The sequence below is a fragment of the Tupaia chinensis genome, unplaced genomic scaffold (genome assembly GCF_000334495.1).
Source record: "Tupaia chinensis unplaced genomic scaffold, TupChi_1.0 Scaffold145685_1, whole genome shotgun sequence".
Classification (NCBI taxonomy): Eukaryota; Metazoa; Chordata; class Mammalia; order Scandentia; family Tupaiidae; genus Tupaia; species Tupaia belangeri.
Genome location: NW_006205542.1, coordinates 3,361,800 through 3,377,434, shown reverse-complemented (window position 1 = coordinate 3,377,434; position 15,635 = coordinate 3,361,800). Strand labels below are relative to the sequence as shown.

General features: G+C 40.7%; 1 protein-coding gene across 5 annotated transcripts in view; it reads left to right on the top strand.

The window, feature by feature from the left end:
* Nucleotides 1–15,635, top strand: part of SLC17A5 (solute carrier family 17 member 5) — a 71,591-nt gene that overhangs the window by 36,780 nt on the left and 19,176 nt on the right. For all 5 annotated transcript variants that reach the window (XM_014584117.2, XM_014584118.2, XM_014584116.2 and 2 more), the window contains exon 9: nucleotides 2,753–2,900. In XM_014584117.2, coding sequence (XP_014439603.1) covers nucleotides 2,753–2,900 — 148 coding nt within the window. The remainder of the gene's footprint in view (nucleotides 1–2,752; nucleotides 2,901–15,635) is intronic.

Genomic DNA, 15,635 nt, shown 5'->3' with positions numbered 1-15,635 from the left:
TGAGGAATTATAAATCAAAGAACTCAAAAGAACACTAAATAATGTATGTTTCATACTCTGCTTTCATAAAGGTAATTTTTTTTAAATTATCTAAGACAATTACTTTTTTTAAAGGTTCCAGTAATTAAAGACCCTGCAGTCATTCATGGCTCTACAGTCATGTGTCACTCAACTGCAGGGTTGCATTCTGAGAAATATGTTCTTAGGTGATTTCGTCGCATTATCCAAACATGATAGAGCCATTTGCCCAAACCTAGGTGCATAGACTAGGCTATGTGGCATGATCATATGGGACTATCTTATGTGTAGTCTGTCATTGGCCAAAACATTATGCAGCTCATTCCTGTTCTTCAGTATTTAAATTGTGAAAGGAGCCTATTCAGGTTAATTCTACAAACTACTGAACATCTACCTCTGGAACATGATGTCCTGGTCCACTGCTTAGTTACTTTGACTCCATATCTGCAAGGAAAATAAATCCAACCACAGTGGTGCCTTGGTACAGTGGCACAGTGAGGAAGAATTCAGCGTTCCTGAGGCCACATGGAAAGGGTCTGGTTATCCTAGGGTCTCCCCTCCCTGTACACTCCAGCTGTGCAGCACACCTGTGATCTGGCCTGGGTGAGGCCGGAGATGGATCACAGCATACACTTTCTGTTGGAGGTGTGTGTGTGTGTGTGTGTGTGTGTGTGTGTGTGTGTGTATGTGTATCTTTCTCTCTCTCTCCCTCTCATAAGAAATAAATAGGAGCCAGAAGGTGGCATGGTGGTTAAGGCACTGGATTCCCACATAGCCAACTGTGGTTCCAGTCCCAGACCTGGCAGCTTAAAAACTCATAGGACCAGCAGTTAGCATAATGGCTGTGTCACTGGACTCCCATGTAGTTGACCGCGGTTCGAGTCCCAGACCTGGTGGCTTAAACTCACGCCGGGCGCATGTGCATGCGTGCCTGCCCAGGATCCCAAGAGGAGAATGGAGGAGAAGGGATTGCGGGGTTGCGGCCTGGCCACCCCCCAATGGGGGGGGGGGGGATTTCTCGCTTTCTGTCTTTCTGTCTCTCTTTCTGGCGAGCGCATGCGCCCTATAGCAAAAAAAAAAAATACTCAAAAAAAAAAAATTATGACGGGTTTGTGCACAAAATTCTCAGAGGAAAAAGGGGGGTGGTATTTCTCGCTTTCTGTCTTTCTGTCTCTCTGTCTTTCTGGCGAGCGCACGTGCCCTATAGCAAAAAAAAAAATACTCAAAAAAAATTATGATGGGTGTGTGCACAAAATTCTCAGAGGAAAATGGAGGAGAAGGGATTGTGGTGTGGCCATCCCTCACAGGGGTGATTTATCACTTTCTTTCTCTCTCTCTCTGATAAGTGCACATATCTTACAAGCAAAAACCTAGGGGGGAGAGAGCAAGGGGAAGAGAAAAAAGGAAGGAAGGAAGGAAGGGCTTTTTTTTCCCTTAAGATTTTTGCCATAGAGTGTGTGCCCTTACCAGAGAGACAGTGAGAGGGAAAGTGAGAAATCACCTCCCAAGGGGGATAGCCACCCTTCAAACCCTTGTCCTCCATTCTCCTCCTAGGATTTTGGACATACATACACACCCAGTGTGAGTTTCAAGCCACCGGATCTGGGGTTTACACCACAGCTGGCCATGTGGGAGTCCAGCATCTTAACTGCCATGCTACCTGCTAGCCCCGAAAAAGAAATTTTAAAGAAAAACGTCATGGTTGGCATTCATTTAAAAAGGAAGAAGGCAGCTAGCCCCATAGCTTAGTGCTATTGATCTCATATGACCAACCACGGTTTGAATCCCAGGTGGCTTCAAGTAAAACACACCAGGCACATGTCTATTTATGCCCCAAATCTCGACTGGGTGGAGACATGCAGGAGAATTATGATGTGACCACACCTCACTGAGGAGTGCTTTCTCCCTTTCTCTCTCTGTCTCTCCGGCAATTTAAAAAATAAAAAGGAGGGGGCAGGGGAGAAGGGAGAGAAGTCAGGAAAGCAGGCGATAAAGGCAATAAATTGTTTTAGAATCCATCTGATTTTCTCTTTTTTGACTTTCAGTGGACCTGTTCTATACAAATGGTAGCTACTAGTCACATATGGGTATTTAATTGAAATATTAAAATGCATGCCTCAGTTGCAGTATATACAAATACAACATTTCCATCATTGCAGAGAGAGACTGGGTAGTACCGCTGCAGACACAGAGAAAAGTCAACAGCTCCCTAAGTCCCTTCCTGTATTACTTGTATTTTATGCTTGATTGCCTATAATGACCTATGCCTCTTGTTATGTGTTGCTAGAACCAAGATGGAGTGTTTTTCTAACTCGATCCAACAGAGTTTATTACAGAAGTTATCTTGTTTGGTTATATGAGTTTTAAACTGCATTCTCTGTCGGATACTGCTTCTCTTCAGAACCGTATTTTTCTGTCATCCTCTTCTTGCCCTTTGCTCCAACACTATAGAACTTTAACCGAGTCATGCTCACATGTGGAACTACAACATTGCGTAAGATTTTCCCTTCACTAGTAACTACACTAGTTATATCATGCCCATATGTGCTCTGGCAGTTGTTTTGTGTGTTTTGTTTTGTTTTGTTTTGTTTTGTTTTCATGAAACTTTATGGAATATTCTAGGCAGTGCAATGTTTGTACAGTAGGTGGCAGCATTATCAAATTTCAAATTTATAATAAATTAGGGTAGAGCAAATGTTAAATGTTGGGACTTCTTTTTCTTTTTTAATTCCAGGAATGATTGGACCCGCGGTATTCCTGGTAGCTGCTGGATTTATAGGCTGTGATTATTCTTTGGCCGTTGCGTTCCTAACCATATCAACAACACTGGGAGGCTTTTGCTCTTCTGGCTTTAGCATCAACCATCTGGATATCGCCCCTTCGTGAGTGCTAATATAAGAGACTTGCTGCAATTGACTTAAATTTTTTTAATTGTGGTAAAAATATTTATAACATAATTTCACCATTTAATACTTTATAAGTGAGTAGTTCTGTGACATTAAATGCATTCACTTTGATGCGCAGTTGTCATCCAGCCATCTCTACAACTTTTTTACCTTTCCCAGCTGAAACTCTGTACCCACCAAACACTACTCCCTATTTCTCCCTCCTTCCAACCCTCCCAGGTCCCATCATGCTACTTTCTGCTCTCTGAATTTGACTACCTTAAGAATGACCTTAAATTCTTACAGAATTTAAACTTATATGATGATTAAAGAATGAAATTGTTTTTTAATTTAAACATTGAACCTCCATCACCTCTGTCCACAGTGTCTTCATAAGAACTCTGCAGTGACGTTCTAACTGCGTCTGTCCACCTGGCTAGAGCAGGGAGCTGTGAGGGCAGGGACTGTCTTACCCTTCTCAGGGCTCACCACGGTGCTTGGCACATCGTAGGCATTTAGTTGAATGGATAAGTGCGAACGAGTAGACCAACTGACTTGTCCAGTTGTATTACCTACACGCAGATCTTTGTATGGCACTTGACAACTTAAAAATTACTTTCCCAGACATGGTCTTGTTTTATCCTTAAAGCATTCTTACCCTACTTTAAAGCCAAAGAAACTCAGGCTCAGAGAACTTAAGTGATTTGTCTTGTACAATGCAGTTAATAAATAACAACCAACACTCCAACCTAAAATTCTTACCTTTAAACCCAAAGTTCTTTCTTGTTTTTTAAAGAATTATTTTATTCAACTTTATTTATTATTATTTTTTAATTTGCCCAGAAAAAGAGAGAGAGAGGGAAAGTGAGAAAGCAAGCTGCCAGGTCCGGGACTCAAACCATGGTCAGCCACATGGGACTCCAGTGCCTTTAACCACCACACCACCTGCCAGCCCCCAGCATTCTTTCTATAGCTACCTCTCTGAAAATGTTCTTTGGACCACATACTTTTAGAATTCTTTTATGCCCGGTAATGGAGGGGGCTATAAATATTTAACCCAGGTGATTTCCTGTATTAAATTTGTAAAATTAATGGATATGAGTATATCTGGAGGGAAAAGATAAGCAGTCTCCTACTCTTCCTCTACCCCAAATCCTTCACATTTAAATCCACCACAGAATCTTCTGATTCCTATTCATCCTTAGCCTCCTGTTTCTTCAATAACACTCCAAAATAAACTCCACTGAGCTGTTTCTCTTAAGACTTGAGTAGACCTTTGAAACAATTCTGTTCTGTTCCCTCATCTTCTGTAAGAAGCCCCAGAAGTTTCCAGAAGATGAGAGTCTTAGTGTGGCAATTCCTGGCAGAGCCTCTGTCCGCTATTCTGTAAAGCCTCTGAGACACTTGTCCCCGAGGCAGTGCTCTTTTCCTCCCCATCTATCTGAATCCTTCCCAGTTCACATCCCAGTTCTCAGAATTTGGAGCACGCACCCCACATGAGATTTAAGCCTCCAAGTCTGGGACTCAATCCACAGTTAGCTATGTGGGAGTCCAGTGACATAACCATTACACCATCTGCTGGTCCGCCCAAGAAACCATTTTAAATAAAAGGTAACGTAATAAAAAGCTCTGGGACTGTAAACTCTGACAGGGTAGAGACCAAGTATGTCACATTTACACAGTAGTACCAGCTCCTGGGCCTGTGCTGGGCCACGGTCAGTGCTCAGTCAATTATGTGACAAAGAGAAATGAACTTTCACTTTTGGGCTATGCTAAAATTCTTTCTTAGAAACTACTCCGGTATTGATCATATTATGTGAACATTTTTCTTTAAATCTCTTTCTTAATAAAATTATTGTTTATGGAACCAGCAGATGACATAATGGTTATATCCCTGGACTCTGATGTAGTCAACCACGGTTCAAGTCCCGGACCCAGCAGCTTAAAACTCACACCAGGCACATGTACATTTGTGCCTAAGATCTCTAGAGGAGAATGGAGAAGGAACTGCAGTGTGGCCATCCCCTCCAGGGGCTGATTTATTGCTTTCTGTCTCTCTCTCTCTGGCAAGCACATGTACCCTATAGCAAAAATCTCTCTAAAAAACTATTTTTTATATTCTCTATTAAAATTTAATTCAGCCAACATACAAAACCCTTTACATTGTGACCCCAGTCTATCTTTAGCATTTCATTTCTTTCCTTTTCTATGTATTCTTTATAACAGCTGAACTAACCTACTCCATTATTCAAAACTATCCCCAGTACACACACGCACACACACATACTTTTCTCACCTTTGACCCTTTGCTCTTGCTGGTCTTTACCCAGGATACCCATGCTCAGCTTGGGTTAGTCTCACATTTTGTCATTATTAGAGTCAGATAATGTACACCTGGCCAGAAAACTATATTACTGGCCTCGTGACCTCTCAGGAAATTGCATCCAGAGGTCCCTAGGGATATTAATTTTGATTACCCAAAGTGTTATTCAGTCTCTCCAATAGCTGGTTACTATATTTCCCCTTGCAACTAATAAAGCAGTCTCTAGGGAGTTGCCTTGAGATTGTGTGGGTAGCCTCCTACTTCTTCATTACCCTACCCTGGCCTGAGATTTAGCATTCATTGATGATCCATGCGAAAACCACTTCTTACTATGATAACTTGGGGTTATGCCAGTAGGGATATTCGAGTCCTACCACTCTCTATAGTTTTTCTTTGTTCATTCTGTGTTTTGTTTTAATTTAGCAAAGTGTGTGTATACTTACCAGAGAGCCAAGGAGAGAGAGACCTTCCCATGGGAAACAGTCACACCACAATTCCTTCTTCCCCATTTTTTCCTCCTTTCAAGATTTTGGGCATGTACACACATATACCCCGCACATTTGTCAAGCCACCAGGTTCAGGACTTGAACTACACAGACAGCTATGTGGGATCTGCTCCCTTAACCACCAGGATATGGGCTGATCCTCCTATAAATTTTTAAGTTTATTTATTTGTATTCATTTATTTCACGTGAGAGAGAGAGAGAGGTACTCTTGGTAGGGTCTCACCACTCTATGATCCTCCCCAAATCCTTCGAGCCAGCAAGGATCACAGGCATGTGCAGGTGTGCCCAATGTATTCAGCTCAACCCAGGATCCAGACCCAGGCCACCCACGCAGCTCCAGTATCACTCAGCAGCTCTGTGCTACCTGTACTACTGCAGCTAGGCCTCCCACCACTTTTATCAGTGAGCATTCTATTGTAAGAAAGAATCTTTTCTTCTCCCAACTGTGGAAATAAGTCCTGGTCTACATTTTTATTGAACCAAACTATGTCACATATCCACCCCTGAACCTACTCCATTGACCAAGTGGATACCATTTGACTTTAGGACAATCAGCAGTCACCCCTAATGCTAGAATTAAAAGGGTCAGTGCTCCTCAAAAGTCATTATTCCCACACAGATGGGGGTGGGAATAGATGCTGAGGAAACCATAGTAACATCCACCACAAAACATGAAGATGTGAACACAAAGGATTCATTTAAAAGATGAAGAAACTCAGACACAATGAAGTTGCATGACTTTCAGAATCACACAGCTAGTAAACGGCAGACCTAAGACTTGAATCCAGGTCTTCTAGCTCTAAAGTCCCAGGATCTTTCTGCTATAGCAAGTTGCCTCTTAATGTCTTATTTAGAAAATCTTGAAGAATTGGTTGGTGGAGAGGTACTGGCAGTTACTCTGAGAACTCGGAGAAAGGCCTCATTGTACAGAACAGGCACATATTCTGGTTGCCTCAGTTAATATGAATGTATCATAAAAACTGAGTAAATAAAGATAAGTAAAAATTATCAGGAACATAAAATTGGCTCAGCAACCCCCCGCCCCGCCCCCCACAACCAGAAGGAAGGTGGTAGATTACCCACTCCATTTCATGGAGCTGAAATGTCATCTAGGATTCATCAGGTTCCTGAAGGCTGGCAGAAGCTCTGGAGTCTGATGACAGCACTATCCTGGTCTCTTAAACTGGCAATGAAAGAAAATTGGATCGTCAAATATAAAATTATAACTATCAGCCCAGCCTGGTAGCACAGTCCACAGTGTACTGGACTATAGAGCTCAAAGTCACATGACTAGCCTTGGATGTGGATCCCAGGTCAGCCCAAAAACAAAGCAGGTACATGCACATGTGCCCAAGATCCTGAGCAGCTGGGGGACTAGGGACAGGATTGTGGTGTGAGGAGACCCTTCAAAGGTGCTTCTCATTTTTGTATACATGATTTTTTAAAAATAGAGCTATTGTCAAAAGAAGGTGACAGTGGACACTAGAGAAGAAAATAAAATATCCACGGTGCCTACCTTGGAAGAGAGGATTAAATAGAATGCACATCTACAACACTTTGCTCATAATGCACTAAATGCATTTGCACATAATGTAACAGACATGATTATTATTTTCAGGCTAACTTTGAGTCAGTTGGTATGAGCAGGGTCACAAATCAATCAAAGTAAAATAGTAAACAGATGATTGGTGAACTTCCAAAAAGAAAATAATTATCTCTTAGGATCCACCATCTGATCAGTAAGAGCCAAATGGCAAAGCAGTCTAATCTCTCATCATCTTTAGCATAGCACAGTAGAAAATACTAGATTTGGTGTGTCCATACTTCAGTAAGGTCTCCTCTGATATCTTTTTAGGTAAAGTAGAGAAAGATTAATTGGATGTACAATTAGGTAAATTTGTAATTACTAAATTTTAATGTGTTAGCATGCAATTAATGATCTAGGTATTTACAGACACTGTGCCAGGGACTGTAGCAGGTGTTGAAGACTCATAAAGTAACACAGACCCTGCTGGCCTCTATGTAAGCTTTGGCCACCTCAGAGAGTGGTAAGGCCATGTTATGAAGCATATGCTGGATGTCCAGCAGGTGGAATCCTGCAGCTGAGTTTCAAGTATCACCTGGTGTTGAACCCTTTGCCTTAAAGACCCTAGTCCAGCCCTGAAATTCTGTGAGTCTTATAAGTCAAAAAAGACTGGGAACCAGCAGTTAGCGTAGTGGCTATGTCGCTGGACTCCCACGTAGTCGACCGCGGTTCGTGTCCCGGACCCGGTGGCTTAAAACTCACGCCGGGCGCGTGTGCGTGCGTGCCCAAGATCCCAGGAGGAGAATGGAGGAGAAGGGATTGCGGCGTGACCATCCCCCGTGGGGGGTGATTTCTCGCTTTCTGTCTCTATGTCTCTCTCTGTCTGTCTGGCGAGCGCACGCGCCCTACAGTGAAAATCTCTCCAAAAAAAAAAAAGACTTATGTAGATAGGGCATGAGATGAAGCAGCTTAGTAGCATCGATGATGCCAGCAAATAGTCATGAAGTTGAGATCGGTTGGTGCCTCTGTGTCTCAGGTAGTGAAGACTGTTACACGTGATCTCAACTGACTAACACACCAGACTTACAGCTGTGAGCAAACTTCTAAAATTATACAACTGTACAAGTGCAGTATCATCAAAGTCAAGTTAGTCAAGTTAGTTCTGCCACTTATATTTGGTTCAACACATCAGTTGAGCTCTCAGTATTTATTTCCCACTAGAATTTCTTGGTTCAAAGCATGCTAGTTATTTCTCGTTCCCCTTGGTTAACTTGGGGAGGGTGGGGTGGGAGGAGTGCACATATCTTATAACTGAGTTGTTAAAGCTTGCTTGCTTTTTGTCTTGCTACCAACTGAGTATTCAGTGTAACACTCTGCTAGATAGAACAGAGACACTTAACAACAGAACCAGGGCTGGTGGTGAAAAAATGAAGCTTAAGAAAATTCATCTTTCCTATATAGATCAAGTGTAATTATCACTGCATGTTTAACAAAGTAGCATTATAGGTTGTAACATTATAATATTAATACTGATTTGGATTCTGACAAATTTATCACACTTTAGTCTTTCTTCATCTATAAAATGAAGATAGCAATCCCTCATGGAGTTTGCTTTACTATTAAAATGATATATATAAAACAGTTATACCTATGTGTAATTTAAGGTTTTTAATAAATAGTCAGTATTCCTATTAGCAGATAAATGTTGGGTCAGCTCTGTGGCCTGGTGGTTAAGCTAGTCAGATCTCACATGACTGACCTCACAATTGAAGTCTCAGACCCGGCAGCTTGAGAAACACACCAAGTCTGGGAACCAGCAGTTAGCGTGATGGCTGTGTCACTGGATTCCCACGTAATCGACTGCTGTTCGTGTCCGGGACCCAGTGGCTTAGAACTCATGCCGGGCGCGTGTGCATGCGTGCCCACGATCCTGAGAGGAGAATGGAGGAGAAGGGATTGTGGCGTGACCATCCCCCCTGGGGGTGATTTCTCGCTTTCTGTCTCTATGTCCCTCTCTGTCTGTCTGGCAAGCACATGCGCCCTATAGTGAAAACCTCTCAAAAAAAAAAAAAAAAAGGAAGAAAGAAAAGAAAAGAAACACACCAAGTATGTGCATGCATGCCCTATATCCCACAGGAATGGAGAAATTAAGAAGAGATTGCAGCATGACCATTCCTCATAAAGGGTACTTTCTCCCTCTCTCTTCATCTCTCTGTCTCTTGCAAATGCACATATCCTCTGGCAAAATTATAAAGAAAAACATATAAATATGTACATGGATTTTTTTTTTTTTTTTTTTTTTTTTTAGAGATTTTTGCTATATGGTACATGCGCTTGCCAGAAAGGCAGAGAGAGACAGAAAGCAAGAAATCACACCCAGAGAGATGGCCACAACACAATCCCTTCTCCATTCTCTTATTAGGATTTTAGGCATATACACACATGTGCCCAGCATGAGTTTTAAGTCACCAACTCTGGGACTTAAACCACAGTGGACTATGTGAGAGACCAGCAACATATTCATTACATCCTCTGCTGGTCCCTATACATGGAATTTTTAAAACGTTTCTTCTGTGACTGAAATAAAGACTTTCTATGGATAATTTTATTGCCCAGATTCAAGGGTGGATAGATTTTTTGATGAATAATGCCACGGAATTCTATAGCTCCAGCAGCACGGACTCCAGACTGAGCCATACAGCATGGTTTCTTCCAAGCAGTCATCAATCTTCCATGGCCCTTCCTAGCCAAGTGTAATATAAATACTTGAATGAACTTAGTGCTGACATTTAGAATTTCACAGCATTCATCTGCACTTAATATCTGTCACTGAAAAGGTCTGTTAACCTTGCAGTGCTGCCAAGGTGTTAATGGTTTAAAAAAAAAAAGACAAATCCTGCCAAGCTGGGTTAATTTGATATGCTCCCTCGACAGGATAAGCCAAGAAAATCTTCGCCTCGTGGTTTTATTATCATATCCTGTATGCACAAGTTTTAATCCAAGAAAAATGTGATGTTTATAGATAACTGAATTAGGTTCAATAGTTTTTCTCTTAGGCACCTTTCCATCCAAAATGGGGAGAAGAAGTTCAGATCGGTAGTAAGCCACCTAGAATGAGGATCCTTAACCCTAATAGAAATTGCATTATCCCACAATAAGACTAAATGGAGGAGCCAGCAGGTAGCATGGAAGTTAAAGCAGTAGATCCTACTTGGCCAGTTTTGTGGTTCATGTCCCAGATCCAGTAGTTTGAGAATCACACTAGGCACATCTGAATGTGTGCCCAAAATCCTGAGAGGAGAGTGGAGGAGAAGGGATTGCAGCATGGTCATTCCCCCGGGAGCGGGGGTGATATCTTACTTTCCCTCACTCTTTCACTCTGTCTCTCTTTTGGCGAGTGTACACACCCAATAGCAAAAAGAAAAAAGACTAAATGGAGTAATAAAACACTGAACTTTCTTAGTTTTTTAAAGTTGTATTTATTATATGTACTTCTTAAGATCAAGAGAGACTCTGACAGACTTGCCATGCCACAATCCTTTCTCTAGCCTTCCGGCCAGCAAGGATCATAGGTGTACCTGTGAGCTGACTCAGCATTGGTGCCCCACAACTGATACTACCAAGACTAGACCTAGAATTTTATTTTATAAGAATTCTTATTATCTCCTCAGAATTAGAAACTATAATTGGAGTTTGAATGTGTCTAGGTGAGTTTTATGAAAAATAACTACCATCTTAACTAATTTCTTTTTAATTTAACTTACCATCTTTAAGTTTCCTTGCCAAAAATGTCAAACCTAAACCTAATGAACCCTTAGGTCTAAAGTCTAGATTCCTCTAGGAAGCATAGTGATAAGATTATGTTAAATGTGTATGGTGGCATGTGCCTGTGATCCCAGCAATTTGGGGAGACTGAATCAGGAGGGTGATGAGCAGGAGGCTAGCCTGGGAAACATAGTGAGTCTGTCTATAAAAGAGCCAGGTGTGGTGTCACGTTCCTGCGGTCCCAGCTAGGTGGCTGAGGTAGAAGAATAGCAGCATGGTGAGACTTTATTTTAAGAGTGGAGGGCAGCAGGTAGCATAGTCATTAAGGCACTGGATCCCACATGGTGAACTCCACAGTTCAAGTCCCAGACCTGGAAGCCTGAAAAACACACCAGGCACATAAGCATACTCAAAATCCCAAGAGGAAAATGGAGGAGAAGGAATTGCAGTGTGGCCATAGCCCCAGGGGTGATTTTTCATTTTCCCTTGCTCTCTCTCTCTCTCTCTATGTCTCTCTCCAGCAAGCACATGCACCCTATGGCAAAAAATTTTAAAAGTCTAACAATTAAAAAGAGAGAGATTATGTTAAGTGATACCTCAGGGTGGGGACCAACTGAACTGGATGATTATTACAATTGCCTAATTAATAAAGATAACTGAACAAAGACAGAGAGGGCCTCAAAGGCGATTTGAAAACATGAAATTAAAAATTTGATTTAAAAAAGTAAGAAGCCAGATGGCAGTGCACTGGTGAAACATGACACACTGTGAGATAAGCCCACAAGGGAAGGTTCTCAGTTCAAGTCTAGAGACCTCCCTGAATATGCCATGTGCCAATGATCTGGGGCTGGATAAAGCTGGGGATTAAATCATGATGTCAGGATCCTACTGGGGGTTCTTTCTTTCTCTCTCTCTCTTATGCCTATGGAAGAAATAAATACATAAAGTTAGAGGGACCAGAAGGTGCCATAGTGGTTAAGGTGCTAGATTCCCACATAGCCAACTGCTGAGTGAGTTCCAGACTCAGAGGATTGAAAATCACAATGGGCACATGTGCATGCATGACCAAAATTCTAAGAGGAGAATGGAGGAGAAGGGATTGTGGTGTGGCCATCCCCCCGGGGAGTGATTTCTCACTTTCTGTCTCTCTCTCTGTCTCTCTGGTGAGCACACATGCCCTATAGCAAAAATCAAATAAATAAATAAATGTGTACATACATACACATATAAACTTTAAGAATAAAATAATACCACCTCAGGGGTTCAGTCTAGAAATTTAGAAATATCTACCAGACAGACATCCCCATTTTTTCCATTAAAAAGAGACAGCAATAAAGATTCTGAAAGGACAGCTCATATGAGTGCAACTAGGTGGAGTAGGCTTCATAGGAGTACCAAGTGAGGGTTAGGATGGAAGAAGTGTGGATTTAGGTGGCAGATATAGTATGAATAAAGACCAGTAGTAGGCAGGTGTGGCAGCTGGTATGAGAGCTGTTTGGATCTGCAGGTGTGATTGTGCAGCACCTGGGAATAAAGCTGTGTCCATTGTCCAAAGCCATGCCATTACAAATCAGGCAGGAGACTGCAATCTTCCTAAAATAAGCATTAAAACATCTTTGTAGGTTGTTTAGTAGAAGTAGAATAACCTGACAAAAGTATGACTATTCCAATTTAAAGTTCATACAGTATGTTGGATCTTTATCAAAATGTTAATGTGATTATCTCTATGTAGAAGAATTATAGGTAAATTAATTTCTTAATTTATTTATTTGTTATTATTATTTCAATTTCTTTTATACATTCAATCATGTTACTTAGCTTGCAAAGTGATAATTCCAACATGTGTACATTTTGCATGGGTTCAGTTGACAGCACTATAATGTTATCACACAACAGATAATAACCCATTTCTTTGTCCCATAAATGCCTTGCCTCTCACCTTTCTCCCTAATGTCCTTCCTCAGACTGTAGTCCTTCACCCTCCCTCTTCTCACACTGTATCCGGCATTCACAACCATTTACCATGCTTCTGTATCCTTTAGTCATTCAGTTTGGGCCATAGAGTGAGGACAATCAGTATATATTAAGTGGAGACATACGATGTCTTTCTTTCATATCCTGGCTTACTTCACTTAGCAGTAAATCTTTCATTTTCCTCTACTTTTTGCCAAAGGCCAGGGTCTTGTTTGTTATGGCTGAGTAGTATTCCATAGAGTCAGAGTCTTGTTTTTTATTGCTGAGTAGTATTCCATAGAGTATATGTGCCACACTCTTCAATCCATTCATCTGTTTATGGGCATTTGGGTTGATTCCATGTCTTAGCAGTTGTGAATAATGCCACAATAAACATTGACATGCAAGCACTTTTCTGACTAAGGATTCTTCTGTCCTTTGGGTAGATACCAAGGAGTGGGATTGCTGGGTCATATGGTAGTTCCATTTGAACATCTTTGAGAAATCTCCAAATTGTTCTCCACAGTGGCTGGACCAATTTACATTCCCACCAGCAATGTAAGAGAGTTCCCCTTTCACCACACCCCCACCAGCACTTATCATTTTTTTTTTAATCTTAGTTGTTCTGACTGGGGTCAGGTGGTATCTCATTTTGGTTTTGATCTGCATCTCCCTTACAATGAGGGATGTTGAGCATTTTTTCATATGCCTTTTGGCTATTTATATGTCATCTTTAGAGAATGATTTTTTTCAACCCATTCTCCCATCTTTTAATAGGGTTGATCATCTTTTCTTGGGACAGCTGCTTGAGTTCCTTGTGTATTCTGGTTATCAGTCCCTTGTCTGATGCTTAGTTTACAAAATCTTTTCCCATTCTGAGGGCTACCGATTTATACTAATTACCGTGTCTTTTGCCATGCAGAAACTTCTCAGTCTGATGTAATCCCATTTGTCTGTTTTTGAGATTATTGACTGTGTTCTGGGGGTCTTTCATAAGAAGTCTTTGCCTACCCCAATGTCTCCCAGAGTTTCACCACTGTTTTCCAGCAGCAGTTTTATAGTTTGAGGCTTGAGGTCTTAGGTTTAGATCTTTAATCCACTATGAGTTGATTTTTGTAAATGGTGAGAGATAGGGGTTCAGATTCATCTTTCTACAGATGGATATCAGTTTTTCCAGCACCATTTTCTAAAGAGTTTTTTTTCCCCCAATGGAGTGATACCCTTTGCCAAAAATCAGTTGGCTGTATGTTTTGGAGTTTGTTTCTGGGATCTCTATTCTGTTATATTGGTCCACCTGTCTGTTTCTGTGCCAATACCATGCTATTTTGATTACCACAGCTTTGTACTATATCTTTGGGTTAGGGAGTGAGATGTGGTCCACTCTACTCTTCTTGTGCAGGATTGATTTGACAATATGAGGTTTTTTATAATTCCAGACAAATTATGATTGTTTTTTTCTAGATCTGTGAAGAATGTTTCCAGTACCTTGATTGGGATTGCATTAGATATGTACATTAATTTGGGTAGGATTGCCATTTTGATTATATTAATTCTTCCAATCTGGGAACATGGGATGTCTTTCCACTTTTTTATGTCATTCTCAATTTCTCTTTTTAGGTTCTTGTGGTTTTCCTTGAGGAGGTCTTTAACTTCTTTGGTTAGATTTATTCCTAGGTAGTTTGTACTTTTTGTGGCTGTGGTAAATGGAGTTTTTTTTCCTCAGTTCTAACTCAGTCTGCCTGCTGTTCACATATTGAAATGCTATAGATTTATGTATGTCAATTTTGTATCCTGCAACTTTACTGTATTCATGCATTACTTCCAGGAATTTTTTCATGGGTACCATTGGGTCTTCTATATATGCAGTCATGTCATCTGCAAATAGAGATAGTTTCACCTCTTATTTTCCTATTTGAATGCCTTTTATTTTATTCTCTTTTCTGATTGCATTGACAAGGACTTTCAGTATTATATTGAAAAGGAGTGGAGAAAGTGAGCATCCATGTCTTGAACCAGTTTTTAGCAGAAAAACTTTCAGCTTTTCTCTATTCAGGATGATTTTCACTATGGTTTTTCCATGGATAGTGTTTCTTTTGTTGAGAAATGACCTTTCTATGCCAATTTTGCTGAGAGTCTTGATCATGAAGGGATGCTGTATCTTACCAAATGCTTTTTCTGCATCAATTGATATCATCATATAGTTTTTATCTTTCTTTCTTTTAATATGGTGTATTACATTTATGGTTTTGCATATTTCTAACCAATCTTGCATCCCTGGAATAAAGCCTACCTGATTGTGATGTATGATCTTTTTTTATATGTTCTTGGATATGATTTGCTAGTATCTTGTTGAGAATCTTTGCATCTATATTCATCAGAGATACTGGTCTATAGTTTTCCTTCCTTGTTCTGTCCTTATCTGTTTTAAGGATAAGGGTGACAGAGGTTTCATAGAATGAATTAGGGAAATATTCACCCTTTTGGATCTTTAGAAATAACTTGAGGATAGGGGATAACACTTCCTTAAAAGTTTTGTAGAATTCAGAGGTGAAGCCATCAAGTCTAGGGCTTTTCTTTGTTGGGAGGTCATTTATTACTGATTCAATCTCCTGACTTGTTATGGACCTATTTAGATTTTCTATATCCTCCTGGCTCAATCT